Here is a 27,695-nt window from a genome sequence, read left to right on the forward strand (position 1 = left end):
AGGCAAGGCTTTATTGGGACTCATTTTGCAGCAGGGAGGGAGTGAAAACAAGAAACAGGTGCCCTTGCTCAATCCCGGGCCGGAGGAGTGGCTTAGGGGGTCTGCCCACCCCCTGGTAGTGCTGTGTGCAGGGATCGTGGCAGGTGGGTTTTGGCCTTGCTGTATCTTCCTGTTCCTGTTTTGCCCCAACTGTGCAGGCATGCAGTTATTTTTAGTCTCTCATAGTTTCTTTGTATGCTGTTGCTGGAGGAGACGTTTGTCCAGGTGCAAGCATTGCAGTAAAGGGTCCCACATCGCAGCCTGTCTCAGTAGCTGCAGCTCTGAGATTAAAGTGCCTTTCCCCCTACACCCAACTCTTCCGCAAAGATGAGACCACAATTAGCCTCTGAACTAACATATATGATTAAAGACAGTTTCTCACACCTCTCAGGAAAAGGAGGATGTGTCTGCTACCTGATAATAACAACATTTATATACATACTCCTCTGACTGTAGAAACTGATCCACAGGTCCTGTCTTAGCTCTACGCCATCAGGTCATTGAAGGAGAAACTATCTTCTTAAGACTCTTCACCTCCTTGAGATAAACTCGTACATTCCAACTCATAATAATCCTGTGATTATGCACAGCATTTCTGCATCATCTTTCATGAAAACAAGCTAGTTGAGAAAGCCTAAACTGGGAGCCCTAAAGTGCGCCAGAACTAGGGCGTCGGACCCCAAACATCAACACCACCAGTACCGGGAGGCGCTGGGTTGCTGCCGGGCCACCTCCTCCATCCAGAGAGCTGTGTGCAGAAGGAAAACTACATTTCCCGGCGACCTCTGCGGGGCAAGGCGCGCGAGGGAGAGCGGGAATGGGGCGGGCCTCTGTGTGAACAGCTTTTCTATTGGTGCGCAATCCAGAGGGCCGTGTAAACCAGTGGGCGATTGGACGGGCTCTTGCACGTTCCGTGGCGCCGCGACGCCCGGTAGTTTGACTTGTTTTTCGGTTGGGCTCTCGGCGTCTGCGGCTCTGAGCGGCGTGAGTAGAGTTCCGGGTTCCGGAACGGGGGTCAGGGAAGGGGTCTGGGGAGAAAAAGGTGGGGTGCGGGGAAGTAACTGCGGGAAGAGTGCAAAGGGGAGGGGTGTGAGTCTGAGAGGGCTCGTCGGGAGGCCGGAGGGAACCGTTAGCACCTGCCGGAGGGCTGGTGGGGGGCGGGGAGGGCGCTGGAGGGCTTGTGGGGGTGGAGGGAGGGCGCTGGAGGATGGGGGGCTGTGGTCACCAGGGGTCAAGACGGGGAGAAATGGAGAAAAGCGTACGGAATGTGGGCTCCTGGAATTCCCTCACCCCCGCCGGTCTCAGCCTCACTTTCCTCACTTGTAAAGTTGAGGGGTAATAAAAATGCTAAACAGAGTTGTGGAGTAAAGAAAATAATAAATGTTCAAGTGCTAAGCAGATGTTAATTGTAAATAGACAAGCTATAAATATATATATACCTAAACAGGGGTATCACAGGGATGGATAGAAGCTGGCTGAAACTAAGTAGTTTGTCTATAAACAAGGGTATCGTTCTTTAGGGAGATAGAACCATGTTCCCACCTACAGGGAACGTACACCATCGTGGGAGAGGTGGTAGCCACAAAGAACTCTACTGTGTTCAGTTTTAGACAATTACAAATGGGATTCTTTTGCAGTTAGTTCATTTTTGGATGGAGAGATGCAGAGAAGAGATGGAGGAGGTAGTATTTGAGTTTTCGTGCTGAGATGGGATTTCATTAAGTGAAATTATGAGAGTGGAGGGAAATGTGGTCCAGCTGGAGGGAGGCTCATGAACAAAGGCACGGAGGCAAGGTTATCTGGAAACCAAGGGCACGTTAGGGAAGTGGAGGGAAGTAAGGTAGGAGAGGTAGGTTTGGTTCTTAAATTTAAAAAGGCATGACGTTTAGGCAGAGTTTGACTTAGTGCATTAGACTCTCAGGAGCCATGGATGAATGTTACGACTTATTAGAAGATGGTCCAGGAGAGGGGCGGGGTGGTAAAACAGTTAAGCCATTGTAGTAGGGTGGGTAAGAAGATGTGGAGATCCTGAGTTAACATGGCCATTGTCCAAATATAGAGGATTTTCATACGGTTGGATGAAAGGGTCAAGAGAAGGAGTAATGAAATGATGAATTTAAATTTTCAAGTCCAACGTAGAGTATAGATACCAAGGGGGAAAGCGGGGGTGGGATGAGTTGGGAGATTGGGATTGACATATATGCACTATTGATATTATGTAAAAAGATATCTAACGAGAACCTACTGTAGAGCACAGGGAACTCTACTCAGTGCTCTGTGGTGACCTAAATGGGAAGGAAATCCAAAAAAGGGGATATATGTATATGTAGAGCTGATTCACTTTGCTGTACAGTAGAAACTAACACAATATTGTAAAGCAACTATAATAAAAATAAAATTAAAAAAATAAAATTTCCAGGGGACACGGGTTCGTGCCCCGGTCCGGGAGGATCCCACATGCCGCGGAGCGGCTGGGCCTGTGAGCCATGGCCGCTGAGCCTGCGCGTCTGGAGCCTGTGCTCCGCAATGGGAGAGGCCACAACAGTGAGAGGCCCGCGTACCGCAAAAAAAGAAAATAAAATAAAATTTCAAGTCCAGGTGGTTTGGAAGATGCTGAATTATTAACTAAAATATGAAAGAAGGAATATGTTTGTATGACAAAGATGCTGTATTTGATTTGGGGAGTGTTAGCTCTGAGGTGCTAAAAAATATGTGACTTGAATGATTTTTTTTTTTTTTTAATATTAAGGAGTTTCATAGGTAAATTTTGACCAAATCTTTGGGTTCGTGACCCAAGAGTGAGCTGCTTCAGTCTGGGATTTTTTTTTTTTTTTAAGTGAAACATTTCAAGCTCCAGTGGGACATATAGGTGAAAATGTCTGTTACATAATTGGGAATTCAAGTCAGGAGATGGAAAGAGATGTCATTTATTCATTAAACAAGTACTTGTTAGTTACTCTTTGCCAGGTAGTGTTTTAGATGATAGCGGTAATCATAAAAGCAGTGGGAATAATGATGTTCCTGAAGAAATGGATAGAGGAAGTAGTCAAGAAAGTTGAAGACAGAGCCTTTTTTTTTTTTTTTTTTTTAAATTTATTTAGCTCTGCCGGGTCTTAGTTGCAACATGCGGGACTAGTTCCCTGACAAGGGATGGAACCAGGTCCCCTGCATTGGGAGCGTGGAGTCTTAACCACTGGACCACCAGGGAAGTCCCTGAAGACAGAACCTTGTGAACCAAGGGAGTAAAATTTTCAGTGAAAACAGCAGTCATCTGCATTTATTGAGTGCTTAAATGTGTTGGACACGTGCTCAGCCCTTTTGTTCATTTAATCCTTACACCAACTTATGACATAATGCTATTATCCCCATTTTCTAATAAGTAACTGAAGTTTAGAGAGGTTAAGTAAAAACTTGCCTGAGGTCACACAGCTAATAGGGGACAGAACCTTGACTCAAATCCAAGTCCGTCTGATTTCAGAGCTCTCAACGACAAAGCAGTATTTTAAAAGGGAGGTTAACACTCTCAGACACACAAATCCAGGAGTGACTTGTTGAGTGGAGGAGGATGGGAAACAGTGGACACAGCACACCAAATAAAGATAATATCAATGGCTTTTTATTTACCTTAAATTTAGCATGATGGGTCCTCTACCTTAATATCCACTTAATTTCTCTTGGTTATTAGAAACTTTTCTGCATCTCCCTCTCCTATAATTTCAGCAAAAGGATTGTAAATTTGTTTTGCATGTAAATTTGTTGCAGTAAACCTTCATACTAAGGCTGTTCTTTTGTGTGCTTGTCCATCGAAATACTAAATGCCATTCTGATTTTATTTGAAAATAATAATAAGGAAGAATGCCTTCATAGAATTTCAGGATTTGGCACTACTTTAAAGAATACTACATTCTAAAACATCACATTCTGGGGTGTCCCCTGGTGGTCCAGTGGCTAAGACTCCACCTTCCAATGCAGGGGGCATGGGTTCGATCCCTGGTCGGGGAACTAAGATCCCACATGCCCAGCAGTGTGGCAAAAAAAAATAATAAACAAAAAATAAAAATAAAACATCACATTCTGATGCTGTCGGAAGCACATCTGATGCTGGTGGGGAGGGACCTGTCTGTACGTCCTGTGGTTTTTTTCTGTTCCTGACCCCTCATTCTGAGTTTTTGTGTATTTGACAGGTGGGAAAGGACAGCATGAACTTTACCCCGATGCAATCCCCTGTCTGCAGAAAGTAAGACGTTTGCTTATTTTTGAGTTGTTGAAATAAAGAATCCAGACTTCTGTCACCTTAGTACACATGGGCTTAGGAACTAGAAGAGTTTTGGATTTGGACTGTATTAGACCTCATTTCTCTAATTATGTGGAATTTAGATTAAAAACTAGGACATAGTAGATGTTAACACAAGGATACAGGCATTTTATGTGGGCCTCATACGGTGCCAGTGGACCCTTGGTTGACAGAGGAAACAACCCATAGACAAACACAGGGGACTTTGGACTCTGCCTCTGTGTCAACCTGCATGACGCCTCATCCTCATCCTCACTGCCACACTCTGGTTTGCAGAATCTCAGAAATACCGCTTAGTTTATCTATTAACCTATATCCCAGAGTTATAAGGCAACACCCTTTCAAAACATGAAACTAAGTACAGTAATATTTCTGTTGTGAGCTTTTAATGATTGAGAAAATATTTGTTCTTCATGCTAGCTGAAAGCGGATTTTAATGTCTTTCCTGTACGTGCTCACTTATTAAAAGTGCTGCCCATAACCTTCATTAACTACAGCTCTGGGCTTCTGGTATAAAATTTCTCTACTCTGTGGTCTATTTTGTTGTTGTATAATAAATTGCAGGCAGTTAGCCAAAGTGGATTAATTCTCACGTGAGGATTTCTCCACTTCTGTATCATTTGTTTTCTAACTTTCATTGTTTTCAGCTTAAGTCTCTTGTTTGCTAAAAGCAAACAAACAAAAAAACCCTCTGGTCCAGCCTTTGATTAGCCTTTGATCTTGGCTGGTCTTGGTCCCTGTAATTCAAGTCTTTGATGCTAGACACTAGGGTCTGATTGGTCCTGTGGTTACTGGCTAGGCTGTATTTTCTAATCCTGAATCTTTATCATGCCCTTCCTTAATAATTTTCCCACTTATATATCTACCCCTAAAAATAAACTGTTCCATTATGCATGTTCTAATCTTAAATGGCAATATCGTCTGTATATGCATCTACATACATTTTTGCATTTAATATTTGGATAATTCATTCATATTCATACATGTATCTGTAATTCATAGTTTCTATAACTTTGAGAATATTCCACTGTATGAATATACCATAGTTTATCCACTATCCTATCAAACAGACGTTGGAAGCTTTACTGTTTTTGTTATCACAAATAATGTTATTATGAACATTTTTGTATGTGTTACCTTGTATGTCTGTGCGGACAAGAGAAATTGCAATTTTACTAGATTGTGCCAATTTACTGTCTGTAGTTTCACCAAATTACACTCCATCAACAGCATATAAGTGTTCCTATTGCTGTATGTCTTATAGTATCAAATTTTCTGACTGTCACTATCTGGTCTTACTTAGTTGATATTCCTTTTTTTTTTTTAATGATTTTTTTTACTCTCTAACTTGTATTTTGAATCCAGCCTTAAACCTTTAATACCTGGAAAGCAGTTCATAAGATTATTCACGAACCTGTAACATCAAACTTTCAAGGTTTGTGAGCACCTTAATTATAAGCACTTTAAGGACATAAACCCTGATTTTTAATTTAAGAAATTGTAACATCTCATAAATGTTCAGACAGTTTATGAACGTGTCCTTCCTAATCTCACACAGGCTGACGGCTCTCCCCAAGCATGAAGCTGCCGGTGGCTTCAGTGGCCCCACCAGGTGGAAGGGGGTGTCTTTCTCCGATTCCGTGCAGTCAACTCCCTTGCCTTCAGTGGAAGATCGTCTGGCCGTCCTCTGCCCTTCTCAGGAACTTCTAGAATATTACCAGAAGATGATGTCTGAGTGTGAGGCAGAAAACGAGGGCCTGTTGAAGAAGCTGGAGCTGTACAGAGAGGCCTGCGAAGGGCAGGTGAGGAGGAGCCGGTGCACCCTCGCGCCCTCTGAGTGAGCCCGTCCGTTGCTGAGAAGGCCTTCGAGTGCCAGCTGGTGTCACAGTACACGTGTCAACGTCCTCTTTATGTATTTATTTATTTATTTTTGGCTGCGTTGGGTCTTCGTTGCAGTGCGTGGGCTTCTCATCGCGGTGGCTTCTCTTGTTGCGGAGCACAGGCTCTAGGCTCACGGGCTCCAGTAGTTGTGGCTCGTGGGCTCAGTAGTTCTGGCTCACGGGCTCTAGAGCACAGGCTCAGTAGTTGTGGCGCATGGGCTTAGTTGCTCCGCGGCACGTGGGATCTTCCTGGACCAGGGCTCAAACCCACGTCCCTTGCTTTGGCAGGCGGATTCTTAACCACTGCGCCACCAGCAAAGTCCTCAACATCCTCGTTTGATCCCCTCCACCCCAGCCGAGCTGCGTACCCTCTAGGTGCTCCGTTGGATCACGATGCCCTAGAGTGCTCCAGCTCTAAAGTCTTCACTCTTTGTCTCAGCCTCTTGTGCACCTCTGGTTCTCTCTCCCTCACACCTGACTTCGCTTCTGTGTCGCCTCCACAGCTCCTGGCTTCTCGGTGTGCTCAGGGCAGCAGGGCAGCTTCTGGCCACCGTGTCCTGCTTCTAACCCGAAGCCCATGGGCTTCTCTCCAGTAGTCTAGTCGCTGTGCTGCCTGCACGCGGCCCTGCTCACCTGTGCCCCTTGCCCGGCAGAAGCCCTCCCTGTGGCTTAACCCCATCCTCGACCACCTGTGTCCTGGAGCAGGGCTTCTCAGCCTCGGCCTTACCGACGTGAGGGCTGATGATTCTTTGTTGTGAGGACTGTCCTGTGCATGCAGGATGTGTAGCAGCATCCCGGGCCTCTACTCCCTGGATACCGGTAGCCCACCCCACCCCCAAGTTGTGACAGTCCAACACACCTCCAGACATTGCCAGATTTCTCCTGGAGTCATAGGCAAAACCACCCCAGTTGAGAACCACTGTCCTAGAAAGGTCACAGGTCATTACAGGATAAATTCCTGGCAAACAAATCATCTGTATCCTCAGTCACCACGCAGCAGTTTTCTTACCCATCAGTGGTCGGCTCCCCGTCCCTGCACGCCTGTGCCCTGCCTTCACTGCTCTCTTCCGGCCCGCAGGCTCCCTCTCTCCTCAGGCAGCCTTGCTTCTCAGTTCACAGAGGGAACACCAGCTTCCTGCCCATCCACACACAGTCACCTGCGTTCATATCCATCTCCTCCTCCTCACTGATCCAGGACCATAGTGAGCTGAACCGATCCAGCACTTTCTCTGTTCCCCACCCCCCTTTCCTTCCTGAGAAACCCTGCTTTGCTACCTCGCCTCTTTGTGTTCTGTTTTTTTTTTTTTTAATTTATTTTTTGGCCATGCTGCACAGCTTTCAGGATCTCAGTTCCCCGACCAGGGATTGAACCCAGGCCGTGGCGGTGAAAGCCCCAAATCTTAACTATTAGGCCATCAGGGAACTCCCCTTTGTGTTCTGTTTTTAACCTCTTGCCTGACATTGGCTTTTCCTCCTCAGTATATGGACAGATTTAAGTCTTTCCCAACAAAAGAGAAAGGCACCCCTCTAGCTGCACCCCCAGCTACTCTCTCAGCGGGGAGGCGCCTTCCTTCCCAGCCACCCTTCCGGAATAGTTTGACTTCATCACCCACTCGGCGACTCCTTGACTGCAGTGGGGTCCTGTCCTCGCTGCTCCACCTGTGGACTCCAGGACCTCATCTCTCTGTGCCCTTTGCAGTGTTGGTCACTGTCGACGTCTCCTTTCCCCAAACTCTGCTCCCGTCTTGATTCCGGTGTCATTTGTCTTTCCCAGTGTCCGTCCCCCCCCTCTGACCGGTTCTCAGTGTCCGTTAACAGCTCTCCTTCCTTAGTCCTCCGAAGTTGTTCCCAATTCCACCGTAAACGATCTCGTTTCATCCGTGCATTGTAGTTCTGCCTATGGGACTGTGACATCCAGGTAACTAGTGCTGACTCGTTCTCCTCCTGAGCTCCAGGGTGGTGTGTCTGTATCTGAAGGAACCTCCTTTTCCTCTCCCCGCCCATGCGTGTGCACAGACCGCTGCCATTTCCCTCCGTTCACCCCGTCTCTTCACTCTTCTTTATTCTGCGGCTTCATGACTGGCGTCATTGCCTGCAGTTCTGCCCAGGCCTTCGTTCAGTCATTCGCTAAGACCCATTGATTCTGCGTCCTGAATGTCGCTCAGTCCCTTCCAGCCACCTCATCACTGCTGCTGCCGCACTATTCAAACTCCAGTTTCCTCTCACCTGAGCACCTTCCACGGTCCCAGCCTCCAGCGCCACACCGCCCCGGCCACCTCTCGCTTTCCACTCCAGTGATGCTGAGGTCCTCGTGGTCGGCCAAGCATTTCCGGCTCTTTGCTGGTTCGTGCTGGTTTACCACGCTCTTTCCCGAGAGCACTGCCCTCTGCTTGTCTCTAACGGCCTTCCTCTCAGGCTTCAGCTTACTGGTGGTGGACTCTGACTTCCCCAACACGCTCCAGGGATTCTTCTCCTGCCATACCTTCCCTCCCTCTACCATTTTACCGTGCGTGCTTCTCCATTAAATAATTCTTGCATTTTAATTGTTGGCATGTCTGTCTCCCCACACAGTTCCTCAGCTCTGTGGGCAGGAATCATACCTTTTCATCTTTGTTTTCCAGGATTTCATAACAGTGCTTCTTACATAGAAAGCGTTGAAAGTGTGACTAGAACAGGTGGATCGTGTGGTGTCCTGGGTTCTCTCGTCTGTAAAAGGAGCCATGAGAGCTCTGATGTTGATTGCAAACATCATGCTCACTTTGTAGTTTTAAACTTGTCTGTACACAGCCTGTTGTTGTCATTTGGATCCTGTATTACTGAAACCATCCACTTTGTAACATTTCTACATGAACTGACTCCGCCGCATCCAACGAGAGATACTCCTATGAAGCCCAGTGTCTTTTCAACTACCTTTTTCCCCAGCATAAACTTGAATGGGATTTGCAGCAGAGGGAGGACGAGATTGCTGAGCTGCAGAAAGCTCTAAGCGACATGCAGGTCTGCCTCTTCCAGGAGCGGGAGCATGTCTTACGCCTCTACTCAGAAAACGACCGACTGAGAATCAGGTACCAAGTGAGAGAAGGGAACTGTTGGGGGTATATTTCTAAATCAAACTCAACAAGATACATTTCTCTGTGTTCCTTCTCTTAGGCTGCATTCCCAGGGGACAGGCTCTGAGATGGAGATTTGCCTGCACGGTGGTTAGCAGGGAGGCCCTTAGGAAGAACAGCTATGAGCGGATTTGGGTTGAGGGAGAATTTGAACTGTGGTAGAGTCCACCGAGGTAACAGAGGCCTTAGCCAACCCCACAGGGAGTGGTCAGTCATTGCATGCAGGCTGCCACCAGGGAGATAAGCTCGGGAGAGGCAGCCCCCTTCAGCCAAGGGCAGCTCCCGGGTTATGGGCATCTTGGTCCTGAAGGCGGCATCTGAGCAGTGTTCCATGGCATCCACTACAGTGCACTTTTTTTTTTTATTGTGGTAAAATATACTTAACCTAAAATTTACCATTTTAATCATTTTTAAGGGTAGCGTTCAATATCAGTAAGTACATTCACGTCATCGTGCAGCCATACCACCCACCATCCACCTCCAGAACTTTTTCATCATCCCAAACACTAAACCCTAACTCCCCATTTCCCCTCCCCCAGCCCCTAGTAACCACTATTCTATTTTCTGTCTCTATGTATTTGACTATTCTAGGCCTCATATAAGTGGAATCATATGGTATTTGTCCTTTTGTGTCTGGCTTATTTCACTTAGCATAATCTTTTCAAGGTTCATCCACATTGTACAACATATATGTCAGAATTTCATTCCTTTTTAAGGCCAAATGATATTTCATTGTATGTATACACCACATTTTGTTTATCCATTCATGTGTTGATGGACATGTGAGTTGTTTGAACAGTCTAGCTGTTGTGAATAACACTGCTCTGGACATGGGGGTACAAATACCTGTTCAAGTTCCTGCTTTCAGTTCTTTTGTGTATCTATCCAGAAGTGGAATTATTAGATCAAATGCTAATTCTGTGTTTAATTATTTGTTTTGAAGAACCAGCATACTGTTTTCCACAGTGGCTGCACCATTTTACATTCCCACCAGCAGTGCACAAGGGTTCCAATTTCTTCTAAAGCACACCAGCAATTGTTTTCCTTTTTTAAAAAATTATTTATTTATTTATTTATTTTTGGCTGTGTTGGGTCTTCGTGGCTGCACACAGGCTTTCTCTAGTTGTGGCAAGAGGGGGCTACTCTTTGCTGCGGTACACAGGCTTCTCATTTCAGTGGCTTCTCGTTGCGGAGCACAGGCTCTAGGTGTGTGGGCTTCAGTAGTTGTGGCTCGTGGGCTCTAGAGTGCAGGCTCAATAGTTGTGGCGCACAGGCTTAGTTGCTCTATGGCATGTGGGAATCTTCCCGGACTAGGGCTTGAACCCGTGTCCCCTGCATTGGCAGTCGGATTCTTAACCACTGCACCACCAGAGAAGCCCTGTTTTCCATTTTTTAATAATAAGCCATCCTTACAGATGTCAAGTAGTATCTCATTGTTATTTTGATTTGCATTGCCCTAATGATTACTGACGATGAGCATTTTTTCCATTGCTTATTGGTCATTTGTATATTTTCTTTAGAGAAATGTCTATTTCAGTCCTTTGCCCATTTTTGAATTGAGTTTTTTTTGCTGTTATTTAGTTTTAGGAGTTCTTTATATATTCTGGATATTAATCGCTTATCAGATAAGTGATTTGCTAGTGTTCTCTCCCATTCTGAGAGTTGCCATTTTACGCTTTTGATAGTGTTCTTTGATGCACTAAAGTTTTTTTTTTTTTTTTTTTGTCTGTTTGTTTTTGCGGTACACGGGCCTCTCACTGCTGCGGCCTCTCCTGCTGCAGAGCACAGGCCCCGGACGCACAGGCTCAGCGGCCATGGTTCACGGGCCCAGCCGCTCTGTGGCACGTGGGATCCTCCCGGACTGGGGCACGAACCTGCGTCCCCTGCATCGGCAGGCGGACTCCCAACCACTGCGCCACCAGGGAAGCCCTGCACTAAAGTTTTTAATTTTCATAAGGTCCAATTTGTAGATTTTTCCTTTTATTGCTTCTGCTTTTGGTGTCAAATCCAAAAAATCACTGCCAAATCCAATATCACTATGTTTTTTTCTAAGAGTTTTCTTTTTTTTAAATTTATTTAGTTTATTTACTTATTTATTTTTGGCTGTGTTGGGTCTTCATTGCTGCACACGGGCTTTCTCAAGTTGAGGCGAGTGGGGCTACTCTTCATTGTGGCACGCGGGCTTCTCACTGTGGTGGCTTCTCTTGTTGCGGAGCACAGGCTCTAGGCGCATAGGCTTCAGTAGTTGTGGCACACAGGCTCAGTAGTTGTGGCTCACCGGCTCTAGAGTGCAGGCTCAGTAGTTGTGGCACATGGGCTTAGCTGCTCCGCGGCGTGTGGGATCTTCCCGGACCAGGACTCGAACCCGTGTCCCCTGCAATGGCAGGAGGATTCTTAACCACTGCGCCACCAGGGAAGCCCAGAGTTTTATAGTTTTTGATGTTACATTTAGATTTTTGATCCATTTTGAGTTAATTTTTGTATATGTATTAGGTAAGGGTCCAACTTCATTCTTTTGCACGTGGATACCTAGTTTTCCCAGGACCGTTTGTTGAAAAGACTTTTTCCCCATTGAAAGTTGAAAATCATTTGACCGTCTATGCAGGACTTATTTCTGGGCTCTCTGTTGTATTTTGTTGGTCTGTTTGTCCGTCATTATGCCAGTACCGCACTGTTTTGTTTGTGTATATGTGTGTGTGTTGTTTTGTTTTGGCCACGTTGCATGGCATGCACGATCTTAGTTCCCTGACCAGGGATTGAACCCGTGCCCCCTGCAGTGCAAGTGCAGAGTAGTAACCACTGGATTGCCAGGGAATTCCCTTTGTTGTTGTTTGGAGTAGCACACTGTTTTGATTACTGTAGTTTTGTACTAAAGTTTTGAAATCAAGCAGTGTGAGCCCTCCAACTTTGTTCTTTTTCAAGATTATTTTGACTATTTGGAGTCCCCTGAAGTTCCATGTGAATTTTAGGGTAGATTTTTCTATTTCTGTAAAAAATGCTGGGATTTTTATAGGAATTGCACTGAATCTATAGATTGCTCTGAGTAATATTGACATCTTAATGTTACATCTTCTAGTCCATGGACACAGAATGTTTTCCCATTTGTTTATTCTTTCATTTCTTTCAGCAGTGTTTTCAGTGTGTAAGTCTTTTGCTTCCTTGGTTAATTCCTGCATGTTTTATTCTTTTAGATGCTATTGTATATCAAATTCTTAATTTCCTTTTCGGATTGTTGACAGTGTATAGAAATGCATGTTGAATTTGTGTTATGCTCCTTTGCTGAATTCACTTACTAGTTCCAAGAGTTTTTTGCTTGTTTGTTTTTTGTGGAACCCTTAGGGTTTTCTATGTATAAAATTGTGTCGTCTGTGAACAAAGGTAATTTTATTTCTTGCTTTCCAATTTGGGTGTCTTTTCTTTCTTTTTCTTCTCTACTTGCTCTGGCTAGGACTTCCAATACTTTGTTAAATAGAAGTTGTAAAATGGTCATCCTTGTCTTGTTCTTGGTCTTAGAAGAGAATTTTCAGTCTTTCACCATTGAGTATGATGTTAGCTGTGGGTTTTTCATATGTGGCTTTTATTGTGCAGAGGTGGTTTCCTTCCATCCCTAATTTGTTGAATGTTTTTGTCACAGAAGGGTGTTGAATGTTGTCAGATGCTTTTTCTGTATCAGATGATGATCGTATGTTTTCTTCCTTCATTCTGTTAATGTGCTGTATTACTTTGATTGATTTTCATATGTTGAACCATGCTTGCTTGCATTCCGGGAATGAATTCCACTTACTCATGGTGTATAATCCTTTTAATATGCTGCTGAATACCAGTTTGCTAATATTTTGTTGAGGATTTTTATATCAATGTTCATAAGGGATATTGGTCTGTAGTAGTTCTGTAATGTTTGTCTGGCTTTGGCATCAGGGCACTGCTGGCTTCATAGGAAGTGCTAGGAAGTGTCGCCTTTTCTTCAGTTTCTGGAAAAGTCTGAAAATGATTGGAGTTAGTCCTTCTTTAAATGTTTAGTTGAATTCACCACTGAAGCCATCAGGTCGAGGGTTTTTCTTTGTTGGGAGGTTTTTGATTACTGATTTAATCTCCTTAATAGTTTCAGCCTTGACCTAATGCAGAACTTCCCTGGGCCATACTGAAACCTCACCTTCCACGTCACCTGATTTATGGGTCAGAGTAATGTTCCAAAGTATGGAAAAGTTGTCTTCAGAAACTGAGGAGTTCTTCCTGCATTGTGCTTCCTTCTTGGTGGTGGTAGGTGTGAGATGCAGGAATTTGTCCTTGCCAGTATCCTGGCAAGCCTAGATCAGACTCCTAAAACTTCACGGATATGCTTTGTAGGGTTTACCTCTGACCCTTTGGAGCTCATGTGAGGTTCTAACACACTCGCCACTTCTTGTCTATCCAGTCTGATTTAATATGATATCTCAGCAGTGAACTGATATGATGTGTGGAATGGCCAGATCCGGGTCCTTTTGGACAAGTTTGATAGAGAGCAGAAGAGTGAACAAGGTCCTGGGAAAGCCTGTAAAAGTGTACTGTTGTTCACCTCACGTGAATGAGAACTGCTCTGGTCCTGTTACGAGTGGGAAGGAATACGTTTGCTTAATCAGTAGCCATTGCTGTGTACCTAAAACCAAGTTAATTTGCTCTAGCACAAATTCTGCTACATCTGGCACAGTCACCGGAATTGGACCTACTTGGTAGTAGTCCACTGTTACTGTGTGGTTTTGCATGAGTCATACTTGTGAATTGATGGGGATTTGATGGGGACCTCCACCTCTGCATCCTTTAGGTCTTTATTTGCCATCGTGGCTGGGGTTGGGGGTGCAGTTTCAGAGGCTGCCACTTGCTTTAGCACAGAAACAAAGAAAGCAATTTGGAGGCTTTGCCAACTACCAATTATGTCCATTCCAATTACACATTTGGAGATGGGGGAAATGACCACTGACTGGGTCTGGATCCAGTGGACCCACTTTGAGCTTGAGCTGGACCTGGACCAAAATTCCATTTATTGCATGGGTCCCAAATGCCCTAGATAATGATCACGTCACCAGGTGTCAGAGTCAGCTCAGACTCTGTATCCAGCAATCCTTGAAATGTCTGGGTATTTCCTTTCCCACAGTGTACGATTACTTGAATAAATGGCATAAGCCCTTGGAGGTAATGAGGGAATCATTACAATGTACACTTGCTGTGGTATCACCAGGTCTTACTTCCTGGGAGATACAGCTTCTCCTTTAGGCAACAGTCTCTGGGTCTTAAAACCAGTAGAAGTGTGGAAAATGGGTCAGAGATTGTGAGTTTGTATAGAATATACAGCCCCCAGCTCCCCCCCATTTTTTTTTTTTTCTTTTTTGGCTGTGCCGCGCGGCATGTGGGATCTTAGTTCCCCAACCAGGGATGGAACCCATGCCCCCTGCAGTGGAAGTGCGGAGTCCTAACCACTGGACGGCCAGGGAAGTCCCCCCTGCATCTTTAATTGTATTTAATTGTTTAAGGTATACCCTGTTGACCACTCATCTGTCTTGCTCCTAAGAACACTGTGTTCTGTAACACATCATATCACAGGCTCTGAAATGTCATTTTAAAATTTGCTTCCTTGGTCCATTTCTGGTATCAACTGTCTTTGGTTGGGTTCCCTGGAAAACAAACTCTGCGGTGGAGATTTGCTTGCAGGAGGTGCGTTGGGGAGTGCTCTCAGGAATAAACCACCTGTGAGGGAGTAAGGGACGTCTGAGTGGGCAGAAGTTGAACTGCGACTCAGTTACAGCAGGCCTCAGTCACTGCCATGGGATTGACATATATACACTAATGTGTATGAAATAGATAACTAATAAGAACCTGCTGTATAAAAAAATAAAATTCAAAAAGATTTAGAGGTAAGGTCTAGATAAATCCTATGTAATTTAATTTAGTTAATTAATTTTTGGAGCCTGTTGCAGATGCTGACTCCTCTCTGTTGACCTTTTCTTTTTTTAACTTATTTTTGGCTGCATTGGGTCTTTGTTGCTGCGTGTGGGCTTTTCTCTAGTTGCGGCGAGCAGGGGCTACTCTTTGTTGTGGTGTACGGGCTTCTCATTGCGGTGGCTTCTCTTGTTGCAGAGAACGGGCTCTAGGCTCGCGAGCTCAGTAGTTGTGACTTGCAAGCTCTAGAGCGCAGGCTCAGTAGTTGTGGCACAAGGGCTTAGTTGCTCCGCGGCATGTGGGATCTTCCCGGACCAGGGCTTGAACCTGTGTCCCCTGCATTGGCAGGCGATTCTTAACCACTGCGCCACCAGGGAAGCCCTGACTTTTTTTTTTAATTGATGTATAGTTCATTGACAGTGTTTCAGGTGCACAGAAAAGTAGTTCAGTTATACATATGTATATCTATATGTATGTATGTGTGTATACATATACATCTATTTTTCAGATTCTCATGTTATTACAGAATACTGAGTAGAGTTCCCTGTGCTATACAGTAGGTCCTTGTTGGTTATCTATTTTATATATAGTGATGTATGTCTGTTAATCCCAAACTCCTAATTTATCCCTCCACTGCTTTCCCTTTGGTAACTGTAAGTCTGTTTTCTATGTCTGTGAGTCTATTTCTGTTTTATAAACCGTAAGTTTGTTTTCTATGTCTATGAGTCTATTTCTGTTTTGTAAATAAGTTCATTTGTATAATTTTTTTAGATTCCACATATAAGTGATATCGTATATTTGTCTTTCTCTGTCTGACTCACTTCACTTAGTATGATGATCTCTGGGTCCATCCATGTTGCTGCAAATGGCATTATTTCATTCTTTTTTATGGCTGAGTAATATTCCATTATGTATGCGTGTGTGTGTGTGTATGTATGTATATGCACCACATCTTCTTTATCCATTCCTCTGTTGATGGACACTTAGGTTGTTTCCACGTCTTGGCTATTATATTCGATAAATAGTGCTGCTGTGAACACTGGGGGTGCATGTATCTTTTCAAATTAGATAGTTTTCATCTTTTCCAGATATATGCCCAGGAGTTGGATTGCTGGATCATATGGTAATTCTATTTTTAGCTTTTTAAGGAACCTCCATACTGATCTCCATAGTGGGTGTACCAATTTACATTCCCACCAACAGTGTAGGAGGGTTAATCCTATTTAATTTTAACTTGAGGTTATCATTGCTTTAAAAATAAATGAGGGACTTCCCTGGCAGTCCAGTGGTTAAGACTCCGTGCTTCCATTGAAGGGAGCATGGGTTCGATCTCTGGTTGGAGAACTAAAGATCCTGCGTGCCAAGTGGCACCACCAAAAAAAAAAAAAAAAAAAAGTCAGAAGGAAGAGCCTTTAAACAAAAATTTACGTACTCTGGACACTGTTTGCTTATTCCCTATGAGAATTGCAGGGAGCTAGAAGACAAGAAAAAGATTCAGAATCTCTTGGCTCTTGTGGGAACAGACACTGGAGAAGTGACCTATTTTTATAAGGAGCCTCCCAACAAAGTAAGTAATCCTTTGTATAGCAGGGTGGGCATGGCTTTTACAAAATACAAGCTGGGGTCCATAATCAGAATAATTTTGGTTCTTGTTAAAGAAGCTAGAAGGAGAAATAGCTATGGTACTCTCACATTTACCTAAGTTTTCAAAGCATTTTCTCTAATTACAAAGAGCTTTGTGATTTTTTTCTTTTTTTTCAAAAACCTTGGAAGTAACATTGTTTACCCCGTTTCACCATTTGGAAACCTAAAGCTCAGAGGAGAAGATGTTTTGGATGAGATTAGAGAGGATAGCAGGAGCAGACTTAGTGTGGGAACAAGTTTCGGTACTAGTTTCTTTTTAAATCTTTGTTTATACTGATGACAAAATTCATGCATGGTCTTTGTTAAAACAACACACATATTTCAGGAATCTAATATAAAAGTGGCAGTCTCCCATAAGAGAGAGAAAGCTCTTTCTCCATTCATATAGAAATATTTGTGTATTTGAGATTTCCATTTTTTCACTTCTGTAAGCAGTTCTTCAATGAGCAATTTTTATACATATCTTTATATGCATACTTCTGTGTTTCTGTTACTTTCCTAAAGGACCTTGTCAAAGGCTGCTTTTTTTTTTTTGGCCGATATTGCCAAATAACCCTGAGGTTTTATTTTTTCATTTATATCACCAACACTGGTTTTATCCAATTTATATTCAAAACACTGGGTTTTATCCAATTTGTTACTTTGTCCACTTTGGTCTCTCATATGCATGACATCCTCATATGATTGTATCAATTTTGACCAATTTAATTTACGAATAATGTTTAATCTGCAGAACTAAAGCTAAAAAGTGAAATATTGCATTTATAAGAAGGCTATTTCTGTACCTTTTTTTCTCTTTTTTTTGATTCTTCAGGTCAGCATTCTCCAAAAGACTATCCAAGCTGTAGAAGTAAGTGAACAGAATGAATCTTCAGCTTTCAGAGCAGGTACCAACCACATTATTAGACATTCTTATTGATGCAGAGTTAAAAAGCACAGTACAAATAATTAGAAACTTTTTCATACCATACAGTGATAATGAATGTTCGTACTGATGCCTCTGGTGGTCTAAGATCTTACTGAGCTGCCTTGTTTTTTAAACCTTTCCATGTTGTTTTAATGAAGTAGAATAAAAAATATATAATTAACATGCTTATGGTGATAAGTCATACAACAGATTTGGACAACTTCTGGAATCACAGACTATTAATTAGCCTCTCTAAGCCTCAGTCTCCTTGTCCTTCTCTCTCTTTTTTTAATGGAAATCCCAATTTTCTTTCTTTTTCTTTTTTTTTAGTTGAGATATAATTGACATATAACATTAGTTTCAAGTGTACAACATAGTAATTTGATATTTGTATATATTACAAAATGTTCACCACAGTAAGTCTAGCTAACATGCATCACTACGCATGTGGTTACAAGTTTGTTTTTTTGTGTGTGATGGGAGGTTTTAAGATCTACTCTCTTACAAAGAAAATGAAAACTTTAATTTGAAAATATATGTGCATCCCAATGTTCACAGCAGTATTATTTATAATGGCCAAGATATGGAAGCAACCCAAGTGTTCATCAATAGATGAATAGATAAAGAAGATGTGGTGTATATATATACACAGTGGAATACTACTCAGCCATAGCAAGGAATGAAGTCTTGCCATTTTCAGCAACATGGATGGATTTAGAGGGCATTATGCTAAGTGAAATGAGTCAGACAGAGAAAGACAAATATCATATGTTATCACTTATATGTGGAAGCTAAAAAATAAAGCAAACTAGTGAGAATAACAAAACAGAAACTGACTCACAGATACAGAGAACAAACTAGTGGTTACCAGTCGGGAGAGGGAAGGGAGGAGAGGTGAAATAGGGGTAGGGGATTAACAGGTACCAACCACTATGTATAAAATAAATAAGCTACAAGGTTATATTGTACAGCACAGGGAATATAGCCAATACTTCATAATAACTATAAATGGAGTATAATCTATAAAAATTTTGAATCACTGTGTTGTACACCTGAAACTAATGTTGTAAATTAACTATACCTCAATTTAAAAAAAGAAAAAAATAAGCTTCTTTTTTTTTTTTTTTTAATGTTTATTTATTTATTTTGGCTGTGCCGGATCTTAGTTGTGGCACGCAGGATCTTCGCTGTGGCATGTTTAGTTGCGGTATGCAGGATCTTTAGTTGTGGCATGCAGGCTTCTTAGTTGTGGTATACACTTGTGATCTAGTTCCCTGACCAGGGATTGAACCCTGTCCCCCCGCATTGGGAGCATGGAGTCTTACCCACTGGACCACCAGGAAAGTCCCTAAATAAGCTTCTTGAATTATCTAAAGAATTAAATTATGTTTAGTGCAATTTTAATGTTGCTTATTTTTAAAATCATCTTGTCCATTGAAAATTGGGTTATACATTATAACTAAAATGTTTGGATTTAGTATTTTTATTCATTACCCTTTCTAATTAAATAAGATTTTACAAAGAAAATAGACAACTCCAAAGGAAACTTGAGTAGTGTATTCTTCAGAAAGATGAATATTACTATCCAGATGACACCCTAGCAGAGTTCCCTTAAGAGATTCCTCTTTGAACAATTTAGCACTATAGTTATTGTACATTGTCCTTTTTCTTCCTTTCCTTCCCTTACAGATAAAGGAAACCAAACTCCTCTGCAAAGGTAATGTTGATGCTTGAATAGCAGAAAGAAAAGCTAAGTAGAGGTCTTGCCTCACTTTTATGTTCTATTTTAGATTCTAAAGGCAGCAGGAGAAAACCAGCAGTGAGACAGAAGGAGGAGAGTGCCCAGCTGCACCAGAGGGACGTGCAGACCCTCATCCTGCAGGTACAGACCACAACCATCTCTGTCCACCAGCCTGGCTCAGGCGCCACATATGCCGAGTGCCTCCTTGCCCACATGGTCCATCCAGACGCCATGTGATTGGAAGGCTGAGGTTCCTAATTTCACAGGGTTCTGTGTTACAAGCATTACCCTGTTTTCCACCATTGTAGCAGTGCTTTTCTGAACCTGCAGTTCGTTCAGCTTGTAGGCCGAGTCCTCCCAATAGAGCCATCACGGTCAGAACTCCCTCTGCAGCTGGCGCCAGGACACACAGAGCTGCGGTTGTCTGTCCCAATACACTGACCTTTGGGGATGAGTCCATTTGTCTGGTGCATGTGTTCTAAAGTCTAGGGAAGTAGCAAGTCATCCTCTAACCACCTGGTCTCTGTATGTCACTTGCACCATGATTTTTCATCTTGCACTCAAGTTCCTGTCCTTATCAGGGGGCGTATTGATTTAAATGACTGTTTCTACCTTTGGCCAGTAGCTCTATTTGGGGTTGTGAGAGCCAGACTCAGAGAAGGAAATTACATTATACACATTCTGCTCTACTTTTTAAATTTAACAGTGAAGAAACGAGTCATTCTCTGTCTGTGCAACTAGGAAGTCTTAAAAGGGAGACGGTCCTAAAAGTCCAGAAAGGGAGATGGTGAGAAGGTGAGAGCCCCAGGTAGGGGAGACTGGCTTTTCCAGCTTTCCTGGTGTGATGTAGGTGTTTTGCTTGGTGTGGGCGGAGTCTGTTCTTGTGTAGCCCACTTGTAAGACAGTGAAGAGGAGTCCAGCTGAGGTTTTCCTCCTGTTTGTTGTGCTGCTGTGCTTTTGTTGGTGGGGTTTTTGTTTTTAAATTTTTCTGGAGAAAGGCTCACTTAGAGGTGAGAAGTGAGTGGGGCAGGGCGGGAGTGGACACCTCGCCCCTTCGGCCCGTCCAGGTGGAAGCGCTGCAGGCCCAGCTGGAAGAGCGGAGCAGGCTCTCACAGGAGCAGGTGGCGGGGCTCGTGGAGGAGCGGCGGATCCGCATGGAGGAAGTGCAAGCTCACCAGCAGAGGGATCGGGAGAGAGTCGCAGAGCTCACCAGAAAGTGAGTGTTGAAGAAGGCCGCACCCAGTGGGTTTAAGGTGTTTGCCGGCTGGTTTAGAAGGTGGCAGTCCTGTCCATTCGCAGCACAGGGTCCTGGCGCTGAGGAGGTGTCTTGCCAGATGCCCGCCTCTCTCCAGGCTCCTGGGTGCTCTGATGCTGATGCTTCTCCTGAAGGGCTGAGGGGATTCCACACACTGCCTTCAACCCATTTGCGGGTTTTAGCTTGATCTTATTGTCAGGAAATGTCCTTTTCTCCACTGATGTGTTACCTGACTCAGTATAACATACCTGCACAAGAAAGTGGAAACTATCTGAACCTGCTGTTTTGCCCCAGACTTGCCTGCCTGTCCCCCCGCTTTCTGCAGTCTGCTTTCGTCCCCCCATTTTACTAAGTGTGCCCTCTCTGACGTCATCACTGATTTCTTAATTTCTGTGACCAGTTACCTCTGCACAGTCCCAGCTGTAATGAGTGTCTTTCTATGTGTCTGGCCCCTCTCATCACCCCCTCTTTGAAATTAGTCTCCCTTGGTTCCTTCAGCACCTGTCTTTCCCTCCTGTCTAACCCTCCTCAGCCTTCTGTCTGCTTCCAGTGGCCAGAGCTGGGCTGTAAAGACATCTTCAGGCAAATATGTTTGAACACCTCAAATTTACTGATTGAAACTCAACTTTCTCTTTCCCAACGAGTGCCCCTCCCCCACCTCAAACCTGCTACTTCATTCTTTTCCCGTTTCTTTTTTGTGTGTGTAATTTATTTTATTTTATTTATTTTATTTTTGGCTGCGTTGGGTCTTCATTGCTGCACGTGGTCTTTCTCTAGTTGTGGCAAGTGGGGCTTCTCATTGCAGTGGCTTCTCTCGTTGCAGAGCATGGGCTCTAGGCGCACGGGCTTCAGTAGTTGTGGCACATGAGCTCAGTAGTTGTGGCTCACGGGCTCTAGAGCGCAGGCTCAGTAGTTGTGGCGCATGGGCTTAGTTGCTCCGCGGCATGTGGGATCTTCCCGGGCCAGGGATGGAACCCATGTCCCTTGCATTGGCAGGTGGATTCTTAACCACTGCGTCACCAGGGAAGCCCCCGTTTAGTTTAATGCTGTCACATCCACCTAGTTTACCAAGCTTGGAACCTCAGGATGATCTTCGACTCCTGGCTCTCCTGTTCCCTAATTCCAGACCCTGTCAGGTGTGAGCCTGGGAAACCTGTCCAGTCCATTCTCTGCCCTGTTTTTCTTACCACCTTGGCCCAGGCTGTGTTCTTGTTTAAACTGTTGCCGTAACTAACTGCGCTTCCCGGCACTGGTCCCCTTGTGCTCTGCAGGCTTCCTCACTGCGTGTATCTTCTGATGGATTCCTGCTGCATCAGCCCTTAGGAGCCTCAGCCCTCAGTCTCTGCTCCTCTGGGGCTGTAGTTCACCTGGTTCTTCAGTCAGACTAGTAACACCGTTGTTCACAGAGCACTTGGGGTGTAGCAGGCCCCTCGCTATGCAGTGTCACCCCTTCTCTGACGCCTTTCCCAAGCAGAGGTACACGCCTCCTCCCCCGTTTCCCGTGGTGACCAGCATGACTGCGTGGTGGGCCTGTTCCCAGGGTCTTGCTGTAGCCTCTGCCCTGCACCGTGTGCATAACAAATAATTCTTGAACACCTGCTGATCTTTACTTTACCTTCTCTTTTCTGCATTAAACTTCCTACATTTTAAAATTTTTTTTCACGTTGCATTCTTCGTCCTGTTGTGTTTTATATTTGTCTTCTCAGACTTCTTTTAGTGTCTCTTCCTCCATTTTAAAGTGTGGCCACTAAAATTGGAGGTGATACTCAAGTTGAGCTCTCTGATCAGAGCAGGTAGAAGATGCCTCGCAGCCCTCGGCAGGCTCTGCTTCTTTTAACATAGTGTCATGTTTGCATTTGGCTGGTACTTCTCCGTTTTTATTTTTGGTATTTTGTGCTTAAGTATAGCAGCTCCACTCTTTGTTGGGTTTTAATTGTTTTTAAGGGAACAGTATTTTTAAATTTTCACAGTAAATTGTAATTTTATATCTGTCTTCCAGATTATTAATAACCATCCTAGTTTAGCGTCACCTGCGTATCCAAGCACACAGTCAGCTCCTTCCATTACATCATCATCCTGAGAGTATTGAATGGCGTGAAATCCAAGGCTATTAATGGCTGCCCTTTAGGTGTCACTTTCAAACCATTTGTACGCTAACAAGATCATGCTTTCCCAGTTTGTAACGGAGACCATAACATAAGATAGAGTAAAATGTTGAAAGCAAGAGCAGTCCTTGTGGTAACTGAATCAATTTCTCCCTCTTTATACACGTGTGCACGTACCTAAATAAGGATATATATGTGTATTCTCTGTATATAATATATATATTCCTCTGGTGACAGTTAGCTTTCTGGCATTATGTTATCATTTTCCCCTTATCTCTGTACTGTGTTATTCGTGAAAAGAACTACGTGCATCTGACAACATTTGTTCAGTGGAAAACTGCAGCGGTTGCCTCACGGTATTTAATACCCTTTGCAAGCAGTTTGATCATTTGATACAGTATTTTTCTAGCTGTTGATATTAAACTAATGAGTTCTAACTCTTAGGGATATTCTTTTTTGAAGATGGAAACATCATTTGCCTTTTCCTAAATCTCAGTCAGCAGGAATCTATTTAGTACCTGAGTGTATCCAGTAGTTGGTACTGTCCTTGATGATCTAGTGGTGTCAGGGCAAAAATAAATGATAAGTAAGGTTAAGCAAGTGTCAAATTACAGCACAGGGACGTAGATTTAAAGCGATGGGGAATTTCAGAGAATGGAGAGACCGCGTGGGCTGAAGTTGTTGAGGCGCCTCCATAGAGGAAGTTGATCTCGAAAAAAGGCCAGGATTTGACGCTGGGCAGCTTACATGTGGAGCACAGCACAGAAAAAAGCAAAGCTGTTTTGACATTTTAGAACTCGTGTTAACCTTCATTCAGAACACCGTGGTTTAGTTCTTTATTGTAAAGTCTGGTGCCTGGGAAAAGTCCATACTTAGGCTGTGTGTAAATATTTCTATAGTCCTTCTAATTATATAACCTGAAATCAGCGCTCGGGATAATATCTGTAATGACCAGTCTGTGAACCAGTGTAGATGCATTATACTTTGTCCGATAAAATATGTAAGATTGCCAGTGAACAGATGAAACGTGTTTTTAAAACTGCTAATAATATTTTATAGAATTTACATATTGTGCCATATTTAAAGGACCTGTGTCTTTGCTTTGTTTGGAATAACTGTGTCACATGTGCCGTAGAAGCATCTTCATGTCCACATTTGTACATTCTTTCCTAGTCTCCATCACACCAAGGAACTGCTCTATGAGAGCACCAAAGACTTTTTGCAACTCAAATTTGAAAACCAAAATAAGGAGAAGTCCTGGATGCTTGAAAAGGATCATTTGATGTCAAAGATTAAGCAATACAGGGTGCAGTGTAAGAAGAAAGAAGATAAAGTTGGAAAAGTTTGGCCAGTTCATGAGAGTCATTACAACCAAAATGAATACATTAAGGTAGTTTCCTCTATCTTTTACAGAATTTTTTTTCCTGGAATTGTTGAAAGAACTCAGAGAATTTCAAAGAACCTAATAATTGTCAAATAAGATCCATTCAGTCCAGGAAGCTGTTGTAGCAACAACCTCAAGAAGTAGGTTTCAAAGAGTAGCTCATCACTATAGTGTTTGCAGATTCAGAAAATTAAAGTATGGCTTGATCGATAAATTCATTCAACAATTACTTGTCGCAGTCCTACTTTGAGCTAGGCCCTGGGGCAGTAAACAAGCTATTACATTCTAATGGGTGAGAAAGAACAGCAACATTAACAAATAACCAAGAAAATGATGGGTTATAAAAAAGTGGTACTGGGAGTTCCCTGGTGGCCAGTGGTTAGGATTCTGGGCTCTCACTGCTGTGGCCCCGGTTCAGTCCCTGGTTGGGGAACTGAGATCACGCAAGCCACGTAGCGCGGCCAAAAAAAACAAAAAAAATTTTTAATTAAAAAAAAATTAAGTGGTACTAAGGAATAAAAGGGTTGTACGAAGATTATATATTGTTGGAGGTGTACTTCTGTAGAGAAGCACAGGCGTACCGCCTTAAGTCTGGTGTTTTTGCTGAGACCTGAAAAATGGGACTGAACTTGCCAAACAGACCTCAGGGAAGAGCATCAGGCAGACGGGGAAGAGCCGGTGTGAGGGAGGAGGTCGTGGTGGGCGTGGAGGAGTGAGCACGGAGGTGGGCGGTGGGCGGCCCTCGCGTGGGGCCTTCCCGGTCCTGCTGAGAAGACGCAGCTCTCAGCTTTTCTATGTCTTTGAAGGATTGTGTGTAAGGAGGTGACTTCTGATTTGGGTTTTTTTCAAGATCATTCTGGCTGCTCAATGGAAGATGTGTATTTTAAGTATTGTTGATGTTTCTTCCTTTCTAAAGGAGGACTTCAGAAATGTGTCCCAAAACGTATGTTGTAATGTCTTACTTGGTACAGTTCTGAATTCCATTATCTGATTCTTCCCAGAGCCAAAAATATTTGTTTTATTTTAAAGAATTTCTACTGTGTACACTTCAGGAAAAAAGCTAAGAGAATCCTCTAGAAATAGGTTTTCAAACATTCTCCAGAGTTCCTTGCTGGAGTCTTATTGCTTAACTCATTTTGTACTTCTAGAAGTCCTTTCTTTCCTTTCTTTACCTAAGTGCTATATGAGTTGTCTGAATTCCAGAACAGAGTATTAATTTCTTTTTCCTTTTCACCTACAGTCCCTGAAGGAAAAGATAGTACAAGAGAAAAAGCTGTCCAGCATGTACCAAGAGCAGTGCATTTCCCTAGAAGAACAACTTGCCCAAATTCGTGAGGAGGAGGGAGTGAGGAGAGAGATCTTTAAGGTGTGAAGTTCTCTGCACTCGCGACGGGGTGGGCAGTGCAGCTGGCGCGGGGCTGCTCCCTCAGCTCCACCAATGCCCTCCCGTGTCCCTGTGTTTAGGATCGCACCAACAAGATGGGGAGGCGTCTACAGGTCATGACGAAACGCTACGAGGCCTTGGAGAACCGACGTGTCTTGGAAGTAGAAGGCTTTAAGACGGATATTAAGGCTCTCAAGCAAAAACTGAAGGACTTGGAGCAGATGCTCTATAAGGTAATTGATCCTGAATTACCAAGAGGGAGAAAAGGGGTGCGGGTGAGCAGGCGGGCACGAGGGCCCCTCAGAGGAAAGCTGGGCCGCACCCCCACCCTTTCACTCCCACAAAAATCAGTTTAAACAGTGCGTGCCGGGGGGAGGACAGCATAGACTGAGGTAATTGAATGACGGCATCATCTACCCCCACCTCAGCTAAACTCAGAAATGTTCGTCCCGCCCAACTCAAGGAGTAGATTAAAAGAACTGTGTCTGTGGGGAACTCCCTGGCGGTCCAGTGATGTGTACTCGGCGCTTTCACTGCCGGGGCCGGGGTTCAGTACCCGGTCGGGGAACTAAGGTCCACAAGCTGCACGGCGCGACCGAAAGGAAACAAAGAACTGTGTCTGTTTTACAAATGGGGAAAGTGAGTAGCTGAGTTAAAAAGCAATTTTTCCTGTCAGACCTGGCTTTGTGTAGAATCCGAGTTGCCCTCCTTAGAGAGGTTGAACCGGTCATCCACACACCCTGAATGATCACTGTGTGACAAGCAGGTTAATGACGGAAAAGAAGAGATGCTTTCTTTCATTGTTCGGCAAATTTACTAATAATGTTTATATTGGTCTCTTCTTTTTACTCACTGTTAGTTGCTGATTGACCTCGATCTCAAGGCTCCTTTACTATCGTGTGGGAAAGCAAAGCGTCTCATGCCTTTTGTGCCTTAATTCTACTCCATATTTCCCTTCTTTTAGCTAGTCACTAAACTAAGGATCGAAGCTATCCTATGTACTAAAAGACTCATAAAAAGGAGCCAACAGAGCCTGGTCTTTATGACTGGTTTCTCTCCTCTGGCATCTGCCGTAATCATTTCTTCTTCTTCTTTTCAAATCTCTAGGCAACACTTAACACCCGGGCAAACCAGGATCTTGCCATCTTGTATGAGGTTCGTGACAGCAACAGACGAGCACATAAGATACAAGGAGAACTGAGGAACCTCAAGTCCAAAGTATTCAGCCTGGAGAATGAACTTAGACTCTGCTGATGTTTACTTTTTAGGACTGGCACATATCTGGAGTAGGTCTGCTTCCTGAAATGTGAGGAGAAGGTCACCTTCTCCCAGAAACTGTAGGCACAGAGTTGTCTAGAGTAGTGGTATCCATTGTTACAAAGGTAAGGTGAAGATCAGCTTTTTTTGCATCCTAAGCTTTATGATTTTTGCTGTCCTGTTAACCTTTTCTGTGTGTTTTTTTTTTTTTGCGGGGGTGGGGCTGGGGGTGTGATTTGATCTGGATTATACTCTGAATTACTTACAGACTTTCCCACATTATTTCTCCCATTTATAATGACAGGGTTTTTGGGTTTTTTTTTTTTTTTTTTTTTTAAGAAGGCAATGACAAAAAAGAGCATTTTTGCTGTGAGCTTGGCTGAGTGTTCGTGGGAGGAACGCCTACCCCAGGAGATAAAGGCGCCGGTCTCAGTTTGACTTTCTCCCCATCAGAGGGCAAAGGCTTCAGATCACAGCCTGTCAGAGGCCACAGTTCTGTCGGCCCTGAGCTGTAGAGCCTGGGTTCCTTTCTGGACACCCAATCTCAGGAAGTTCCACCAGAGGGCACCAGAGGCCCTACTCTTAAGCAAAATGTTTGTCTAGGAAAGGAAAGGTGCCACTTCGGTAAGCATGAGCGAAACTTCAATGAGCCTTGTATGAAAATTTCAGTATTTTACCAGTACTGTGGTTTTTTAAAAATAATGTATATATTTTAATTTAACTATTTTTCAATAAAATATATAATTGAACATATTCTATTTGAGTTTTCTATAATTTCTTGT

General features: G+C 43.7%; 1 protein-coding gene across 3 annotated transcripts; it reads left to right on the top strand.

Moving 5' to 3' along the window:
- Positions 1-960: 960 nt before the first annotated feature.
- Positions 961-27,662, top strand: CCDC77 (coiled-coil domain containing 77). Of its 3 annotated transcripts, XR_014295395.1 has the most exons (13): positions 961-1,023; positions 4,224-4,276; positions 5,892-6,135; positions 9,136-9,278; positions 16,707-16,803; positions 17,695-17,767; positions 19,578-19,669; positions 20,596-20,744; positions 24,062-24,278; positions 25,513-25,638; positions 25,737-25,889; positions 26,764-27,038; positions 27,253-27,662. XR_014295395.1 is itself a non-coding variant. In XM_082636847.1 (12 exons), exons 2-12 carry the CDS (start codon positions 4,239-4,241, stop codon positions 26,908-26,910), a joined length of 1,479 nt encoding a protein of 492 aa, XP_082492973.1. In that variant the 5' UTR covers positions 961-1,023; positions 4,224-4,238; the 3' UTR covers positions 26,911-27,662. The 3 variants fall into 3 exon arrangements, 2 of the variants coding, with proteins under 2 accessions (XP_082492973.1, XP_082492974.1); XM_082636847.1 differs by having other exon boundaries at positions 26,764-27,662; XM_082636848.1 differs by lacking the exons at positions 961-1,023; positions 4,224-4,276 and having other exon boundaries at positions 6,130-6,245; positions 26,764-27,662.
- The last annotated feature ends 33 nt before the right edge of the window (positions 27,663-27,695 follow it).

This window comes from Mesoplodon mirus (assembly GCF_964341445.2).
Source record: "Mesoplodon mirus genome assembly, chromosome: 11".
Taxonomy (NCBI): domain Eukaryota; kingdom Metazoa; phylum Chordata; class Mammalia; order Artiodactyla; family Ziphiidae; genus Mesoplodon; species Mesoplodon mirus.

What these genes read in the sequence shown, in the direction of transcription:
- CCDC77 (XM_082636847.1), top strand. Translation starts at nt 4,239, where the DNA reads ATGAACTTTACCCCGATGCAATCCCCTGTCTGCAGAAA. An exon ending in AACGACCGACTGAGAATCAG is followed by an intron (nt 9,279 to 16,706) that starts GTACCAAGTGAG and finishes TGAGAATTGCAG; the next exon opens with GGAGCTAGAAGACAAGAAAA. An exon ending in ATCTTCAGCTTTCAGAGCAG is followed by an intron (nt 17,768 to 19,577) that starts GTACCAACCACA and finishes GTTCTATTTTAG; the next exon opens with ATTCTAAAGGCAGCAGGAGA.